Here is an 8,420-nt window from a genome sequence, read left to right on the forward strand (position 1 = left end):
CAGTAAGCTAGTAGACTAAAGTGCTACACAGAACCACCTTGAGGAAGCTACAAACGTAGCTTTTAGCTACATTTTTCCTGAGCTCGTAATTGCCTGGATTGCGATGTTTTACACGATGCAGCTGCAGACTGGCCTAAAGTGAATGAAGCTGGATGGGCCATCCTTTCCGAAGGAGCTCCATCTGCACTTCACCAGGTGTGCACCTGACACCGGCTTTCCTTCTGTATTTAAAGCCACCTCACGGAGCCCGCGGAGCTCTGATTCTTGGGAAACTAAGTGCAGGTCTTGCAGCCAGTGGGGGCTCCTAGTGGCATCATGTGGCTGCTGCAGTCCCTGTTGCTCTGTGTTCCCTTATCTCTCGCCTCCGTGAGCGGCCAGCAGAAGCCCCAGGTACCAGATTATCCTGGTGAACTCCATTGCGGGCTATGGAGCCTTCAGTTCACCATAAACCTGCATCCCGGGAAAACGACTCCTGGGCTCCTAGCTTGGGGTAAGTCGGACAGCTCCCCGGCTTGGGGGTTTAGTGCTCTGTCTCCCTGTGCTAACACTTTCCCCCTTCGGTAAACTCTGCAGTTGCTCCTGCAGATCAAATCCTCTAAAATGTAACCTCTTCTGAATCTGAGCCCCCTCTCGTCCCTTTCTCTTTCTCCTTGCTGCTGCCCCTCGGTGTCTGATGGGCAAAGTTGGTTGTCCTTTCCCGGCACTGGTGATTATGGTGACTGACCACTTGTGCTTTTTGCTCCTCTGTGTCCCCTCCCCCCCACCAGACAACCGCGGGCTGCCACACAGGCTGCAGAATGACTCCGGCTGCGGTACCTGGGTAAGGGAGGGCCCAGGGGGCTCCGTGGTGTTAGAAGCATCTTACAGCAGCTGCTATGTCACTGAGTGGGTGAGGACGACCCAATCCCCTGGAATGCCGAGACCCCCGGCCCCAGCGTCCAGGGTGGCTCCCCAGGACTCCCATTACGTCATGCTAGTCGGAGTTGAAGGAGCAGATGCGGCCGGGCACAGCATGGTTACAAACACCAAGCTGCTCCGGTGCCCTAGGAATCCCCCAGGTAAGGGCTGGAAACTCTCGGGGTCTGGGTGGTGCGGAGCTGCCTGGAATGTGTTCTTGGGCCTCTTCTACGGGCTCTGTGCAGCGACAGTGACGCCGTCCGCTCCTGAAGGAGGAGGACTCGCCTCCAGCTGCCCTGTGCATGCAGCCCTTAGGCTAAGCATCACCTGAGCAAGGATTCAGCGTGAGGCACTGTGGAGAATGCTTGGCTGCCCCCTCCCGCATCCTAAAGGTGCCCTATATGCTATCACTGCCCCCCTTCAGAGACCTTGGCCGAGGGCCCCTCCCGGTGGGTGTTAGGGCTGGGGTTCAAACCAGAATTAGCCCAGGACTGGAGCTCCCCTGCCTTGAGCAGCTTCAGGAGAAAGCTGAAGCGACAAAGGACAGCAAGGCAAGGGCCGCCCAGGGGCATCTGTGAGCTGAAACTAGGACTCTGCCCTTTCAGGGGGCGGGAACTTGATCATCCAGCCAAGGAAATGGCAGGAAAGGGGACTCCTAGGCCTCAGAGAATCTTGCAAGCCCTCCCTAGAAGTCCTAAGGGGTTCCAACCTGTAGTTCACTCTGCTCCCCTGCCTTGCACCCAAAATGTAATCCAGAGGGATCACCCCGATTAAACTGCTGGATCCCGGTCCCCATTCCAGACCTACCAGACCAGAACCTGCATTTCAGAGCGATGGTCCCCTGGTAGTTCCTAGTTCACGAAGACTGAGTAGCATCTCAGCAGAAGGAAAGGAAAGATTCTTCGCTTGAAGGAAAGCGTAAAGAGCCTCACTGAATCTACGGCACTTGTTGGAACTCTCTTTTCAAAAAGTACTAATTTCAGGGGCGCCTGGGTGGCTTAGTCGGTTAAGCGTCCGACTTTCGCTTGGGTCATGATCTCGCGGTTCGTGGGTTCGAGCCCCGCGTCGGGCTCTGTGCTGACTGCCAGCTCGGAGCCTGGAGCCAATTTCAGAGTCTGTGACTCCTTCTCTCTCTGACCCTCCCCTGCTCACGCTGTCTCTCTCTCTCTCCTAGAAATAAATTTAAAAAAAAAAAGTACTAATTTCAGGGGACTCTTACGGGGGGGGGGGGGGATTAATATTGACTTGACTTCCTGAAATGTAATTGCTAGTATGTAATATGGACCCACCCCAAGCATGGGGGCATCTGTGGGAATTTTGATACTTGACTGTTTTTCTTAAATTTGCTTCTTATTTAGGGAATGCATAAATGGGGTAGAGGCAGAGAGAGAGGGGCAGAGAGAGAATTCCAAGTAGGTTCTGTGCTAACACAGCCCAGAGCCTGATGCGGGACTCAAACTTCCAAACCAGGAGATCATGAACTGAGCTGAAATCAAGAGTCAGACACTTAACTGGCTGAGCCACCCAGGTGCCCTGATTTTTGATACTTTGTAATGAAATGATCTTTTTTTTCTCTTTAAAGACCAAACTTTGGTATCTAGTGTGAGTCCCTCTCCTCTTCAAAATGTAGCCCTAGATGCTTTAAACGCTGACCTGTGTGACTCTGTCCCAATGTGGGACAGGCTGCCATGTACTTCTTCACCCATCACTCAGGGAGACTGCAAGAAGCTTGGTTGCTGCTATGAATCAGAGGCGAATTCCTGTTACTATGGAAACACAGGTGGGTTCTTGCATCTCTGAAACCAGTTAAAGTCCAGATAGCTTGCAACTAAACCCGGAAAAGGGTGATCTTCCCCCTCATCCCCAGCAGGAGACCAATGTTAAAGATGGCCAGAAGTTACTGTATAAGCCGTGAGCCCATCCTAGAATACTTGAATCTATGTACTTATTTTCTACAGCCTTCCCTTGCCAATTCTCCTAGAAATCAAAATATTCCATGAACTCCAGAAGCTAAGGCTCTGTGCAAAGTGAAACCCAGATGACAGAAATGGAAGACTACCAGACACCTTGGGAATAGGTTCAGTGTCTAGAGAGGCTCCTCTCCAAGAAGGCTTTCTGTGGGTCCTAAATCCTACCCTAAGGTTTTCTAAGGCAAAACCCATATATGCCGCCCTCTGCTCTAAGCTCTGAATACTAACTGATCAGTAAAACAAAGTAAGTACAATTATTCTTACTTTACAAAGGAGGCTAAAGTTAGGAGGTTAGATACTTTGCCTGAAGTTCCTCAAGTAGCAGAGGCAACATCCAAATCCAGGGGCTCCTTCAGTAATCATCCAGTGCTTCAGATGGCTGAATTTGCACCCAAGTCACTCATTAGGACTGCCAGCTTCTCACAGGGGAGGGATCACAACTAGCTAAATACCTAGCTGGCTCCATTATGGGAGGGATTGGCTTGCTTTCAGCACAGCAACTCTGGTTTTTCAGTGACTTCGCACTGTACCCAAGACGGCTACTTCTCCATTGCCGTGTCTCGGAATGTGACCTCCCCCCCACTCCTCTTAAATTCTGTGCACTTGGCCTTTGGGAACGACCACGAATGTCACCCTGTGATGGCAACACATGCTTTTGCCCTGTTCTTGTTTCCATTTAATTCCTGTGGCACCACGAGACGGGTAAGAATAGCTCTGCTTGGCTTTGTTCCTAATGCGAAGTCAGACAGAAATGTCCTAGTGACTGGGAGGGAGGTGTGGAAGATCTTAGCCAGGAAGGATATAGCTGACCACCACTTGGTCTGTAGGATGGTTTCATTGCTGAGAAAGCAGAAACCTTCCCTGGGCATTCAGCAAAGATCATAGCTGTGCTCTGACAAGGGGCCAGCACTTCTACCAAGCCATACATGAGAAGAACAAGTAATGAGTTCCTCTTGCCACACTGCCCTGGGAAGCAAGTGGGGAAATTGGCTGACCTTGGTGGTCCTGTTCCTGGCTGCCTCACTGGAGTGCTCGAAGCCCTATTCTCTTACCTGAGCTAAGGTGATGTGAGAAGGTCCCAGGTTAGTTAATGCCACCTGCTCTGTCTGCTCAAGGGACAGAAAATGCAGCTTACGATAGGGTAGCCTTGCTGACTGCTAGATCAGAGCAAGTCCTGAGTGAAGTAGCACCTGGCTAGCAGGAATGGACCTACTTCTTCATAATTCTAGATCACTGGAGACCAGGCAATATATGAAAATGAGCTGATTGCAGCTAGAGATGTGAGGACGTGGAGCCAGGGTTCTATTACCCGTGACAGTATTTTCAGGTAAGGGTCTGTGTCCACCCGGCCCTGCTGGACCAGAATGACTTCCCTTCCATAAAACAGGATTCCAGGGTAAGCCCTGAATCTGCAGAACCTCTCCTGACAACAGAACCCATCTATTGCCTTGGTTGTCCCATCTCCCTATTACTTGACCAAATCCCCCTGCATCGCTGCCACTGACTTCACCTAAGCCTCAAACTCCTCCGGACTCTTATTTCACTTACCTGGATTTCCTTGTGTTCATTTTGGCCTTCTCTCTTCCACCTGCATAGTCCACATTGTAGCAAGAAGGATCTCCTTAACACCTTATCTAAGATTATACACCCAAAGCTTCCTCATGGTCTTGCCATAGCTTAAACTTGACATGAACGTAACTCCTAGGACCTTGCATGAAACCCTGCCTACTTTCCTCTTAACCCATCCTCCAGGAAATGCCCTCTATCTCTCACTCCCTATTTCCAACCGCAGACTGTGGTCCCAAGAGACTCTCTAGCAAGACCAATTCTGGTCTGTCTTTGGTCAGCTGTTTCTCTCCCTCCTCCTACCTCAGATACTACAATTTTTATCTTCATAGCCACTCCCTGCAAGATCTTCCCTGACTACCTTCTCTACAAAAGGCACATGTTTCTCACAGTACCACGTCTAAGTCTTGCCTGGTTCTTCTATTTCCAAGGCTCAAACACGGATGCCATCTACGTCTTTCTCTTTAGCTAAGATCTAGTTCCCACAAGCTCTGGAACCATACACATCCTGTTGATACACGTGCCCAGCACTTCCTGTTTAATGGTTCCTTAAACCTTTAAAAACTGAAAGGTGGCATGGCCCATCCTACCACTCGTGTGAGCTAACAAAGATCATGTCTTTCTGTAGGCTTAGCGTTAGCTGCAGCTACTCTGTAAGCAGCAATGCCTTCCCGGTTAATGTCCAGGTGTTTACCATCCCGCCACCCCACCTAGAGACCCAGCCTGGACCCCTCACTCTGGAACTCAAGATTGCCAAAGGTGAGAGCCTCTTGGCTAGAGCATCCAGCCTACAGTCTTAAAACTCCATTACTTCTCTGGGCATTAGTAGACCAACTTGGTTGGGGCACCTGGGTGGCTCAGTTGGTTAAGTATCTGACTCTTGGTTTCGGCTCAGGTCATGATCTCCTGGTTCATGAGATTGAGCCACCCCCCTCCCCTGCATCAGACTCCAGGCTAATGGCCTGGAGCCTGCTTGGGATTCTCTCTTCTTTCTGTCCCTCCACTTACTTTCTCCATCTCTTTCTCTCAAATACTTAAAAAAAAAAAAAAAAAAAAAAAAAAATCTTTAAATAGACCAATTTGGTAATAAGATACTTGCTAGAGGTGTTAATAGGGGCAATGGTCGGTCTTTAGTGCCCCAACCCACTTTGGCCTCTTACAGATAAGCACTACGTCTCCTACTACACTGCTGGTGACTACCCAGTGGTGAAGTTGCTTCGGGATCCCATTTACGTAGAGGTCTCAATCCTCCACAGAACAGACCCCTCCCTGGGGCTGCTCCTCCATCACTGTTGGGCCACGCCCAGCATGAACCCCCAGAGTCAGCCCCAGTGGCCCATGCTGGTGAAAGGGTAAGCAGCTTCTCTATGCCCCTGGGTTGGGGTCCCCCAGAGAACCCCCTCCCAAATCCGTGTATCTTTGCTTAGCTGCCCCTATGCTGGAGACAACTATCAGACCCAGCTGCTCCCTGTCCAGAAAGCCCTGGATTCACCATTTCCGTCTCACCACCAGCGCTTCAGCATCTTTACCTTCAGCTTTGTGGATACCATGGCAAAGTGGGCACTCAGGGGACTGGTACGATGTATGTTCCTCCCTGTGTGAACCTCAGCAGGGCTCTGAACGCTCCTGCCCCCAGCAACTCAGAATCCTTCCCACATCCTACCAGCCCTCAGCCAAGGCTACCCTTTCATTTTAGCTTGTTGGCACTTCCTCAGAGTGATCACTGATCCCAACCACACGAATGTCCTCTGCCTACTAGACTCCAGTTCTTTAGTGTTACTGTGATAATGGCTTGGGAGTGTCAAGATTTTCTGATAAGTTTCTTTCAACTTCTTCCTGGGGAGACGAGCTTGAAGACTTCTGATGTGGTTTTCCAACACCATCTCCATTCTGTTTGGCTCCCAGGTGTATGTGCACTGTAGTGCATCCGTCTGCCAGCCTGCTGGGACTTCCTCCTGTAGGATAACCTGCCCTGTTGCCAGGCGTGAGTATCCACGCTATCTACACTGGAGGACAAACTTGAAATAATCCTGAGTCCCACTGCTAACCTTTCTTAGCCTGTGGGCAAATGATTCCAAGTCAAGATTCCCTTTCTTAATGAGGCTGCTTCAAGTATTTTGATGAGGCAATAGAACACACAACCAGCTTCCTAGAATCCAGCCCCTTTAAATAGGAGCTATCAATCCTCAAGTAACATTCAGCCTTTGCTTTTTCCATATACATCATGATTAAGCCAGGAATCAAAGTGGCTCATGACCTACATATGGATCAATCTCACAAAGCCCTTATTATTTGGCTAGTTCACAAATCTAGATGTTTCCCCTGCTCAAAGGCAGGTCTGCAACATGGCCTGAAGATCTATGGGTGGCATGTGATTGTTGCCAGAGTATGTACTCCAGCTGATCAGATCCAGTGCTCTGGTTATGTGTGTATTCCTACCTGGTCCATTAACTTTTACATGCCTAGCTCTGAATTAATTGGGATTCATGACCCCCAAAACTTTAAGCCTCTTCTAGCAAAAATATACTCCTAGTAATGTTAGTCCTGAAATACTGCATTAAATGTTTAGGATCTAACTCCAAAAAATATATATTTTGTACACTTCTAAAGAAACTAAAACTTAGTGGACTTTTCCAAGGTCCTATAATTGGTAATAGAAATGGGATTCTTAAGCTACCATGGTGTTAGGTTTGTAGCTTAAGAAAGCATCTTGGTATTAACAGGTTACTGTCCAAATGACTTTTTCAGGAAGAATGGCAGTTCTGGGAAAGGGTAATATCCTAATGTTGCCAAATTCTGGTGAAACCGAGGTAGCAGTGTTAGATATAAAGTCTTGTTCAAATTTATATTAACACATTAAGGAGGTTTTTTTCTTTTAATTTTTTAAATTTGAGACGCGGGGCATGCAGGGGTGAGGTGCGCAGGGCTGGGAGAGAGAGAATCCCAAGCAGGCTCCGTACTGTTGGTGCTGAGCCCAGTGAGGGGCTGGAACTTCGAAACTGTGAGATCATGACGTGAGCTGAAATCCAGGGTCAGACGCCTAACCAACTGAGCCATTCAGGTGCCCCTGGCTGTTTTTTAAGGAGGTTTTCTTAAGACCTGGAATGGAGCTGTACATACTGAGGGACCTAACTCTCCCATTCCCACCCCCTCCATGTGCAAAAGAGTAACTAATCCCTAGCTGTCTTCTCTCCAACAGGAAGAAGATACTCTGACTTCCATTCTCCCAGCAGTACTGCCAGCATCTCTAGCAAGCCCATGATTCTACTCCAAGCCACGAAGGACTCCTCAGAAAAGCTCCATAGAAAGTCAAGTTAGTGGAAGAAGAGACCTAACTAGCTACTTGAAGCCTCCTGCCTGAACCATTAGTCAAACCAAAGCTATTCCTCATCCCCATTTATCCCATGCTGATAGGACCAGTGTGAATCCCCAGTTGACCAGCTTGTGTTTCCTAAAGACCATCCACATTTTTCAGAATCTGGTATTACTTGCTTTTGGCATCCATTAACCTATCTTTTCATCTTACAGGTTCTCCTATGGACCCCAAAGCTCTGTGGATGGTAGGCCTTTCTGGGACCCTAATCGTTGGATTCTTGTTAGTGTCCTACTTGGCTATCAGGAAACCGAGGTGAATTATTCTAGTTGTGTTAATAAAACCAGACTGCACTACCAGCCTGTGCCAAGCTTCTCATTTGAAAGGTAAAGCACTAATTTAAATAAAGTCTTCTATCTGCTCTTGGCGTCTCACAGTTGCAGCCTGGGGCAGTACTTTGGATGACAGTAGAATAAAAACAATGATACCTGAGGTTTCTAATCCAGCCAGCCTTTCTAGCTTCTGAATAGAACAATGTTTCAGTAGATTCATAGTTCGAGGACAACCTACACAGTAAACATAAGAACTAAACACATCAGATTTAGCAATTACAAGATCAAGAGGGGGTGTAGAACACAACTCTTCCAGAAGATCAAACTAAGGAAGAACTTGTC

The 8,420-nt window shown here is 48.6% G+C and overlaps 1 protein-coding gene across 2 annotated transcripts; it reads left to right on the forward strand.

Annotated features, from left to right (window-relative positions):
- The first annotated feature begins 280 nt into the window (after positions 1 to 280).
- ZP4 (zona pellucida glycoprotein 4) lies at positions 281 to 8,104 on the forward strand. Of its 2 annotated transcripts, XM_039254354.1 has the most exons (12): positions 316 to 490; positions 768 to 889; positions 956 to 1,058; positions 2,528 to 2,677; positions 3,382 to 3,569; positions 4,097 to 4,194; positions 5,062 to 5,192; positions 5,596 to 5,785; positions 5,861 to 6,008; positions 6,339 to 6,417; positions 7,633 to 7,746; positions 7,962 to 8,066. In XM_039254354.1, the coding sequence occupies exons 1-12, from the start codon at positions 316 to 318 to the stop codon at positions 8,063 to 8,065; spliced, it is 1,602 nt and encodes a 533-aa protein (XP_039110285.1). In that variant the 3' UTR covers position 8,066. The 2 variants fall into 2 exon arrangements, with proteins under 2 accessions (XP_039110284.1, XP_039110285.1); XM_039254353.1 differs by having other exon boundaries at positions 281 to 490; positions 768 to 1,058; positions 2,480 to 2,677; positions 7,962 to 8,104.
- The last annotated feature ends 316 nt before the right edge of the window (positions 8,105 to 8,420 follow it).

This window comes from Hyaena hyaena, unplaced genomic scaffold (genome assembly GCF_003009895.1).
Source record: "Hyaena hyaena isolate Hyena2069 unplaced genomic scaffold, ASM300989v1 scaffold_485, whole genome shotgun sequence".
NCBI classification, from domain to species: domain Eukaryota; kingdom Metazoa; phylum Chordata; class Mammalia; order Carnivora; family Hyaenidae; genus Hyaena; species Hyaena hyaena.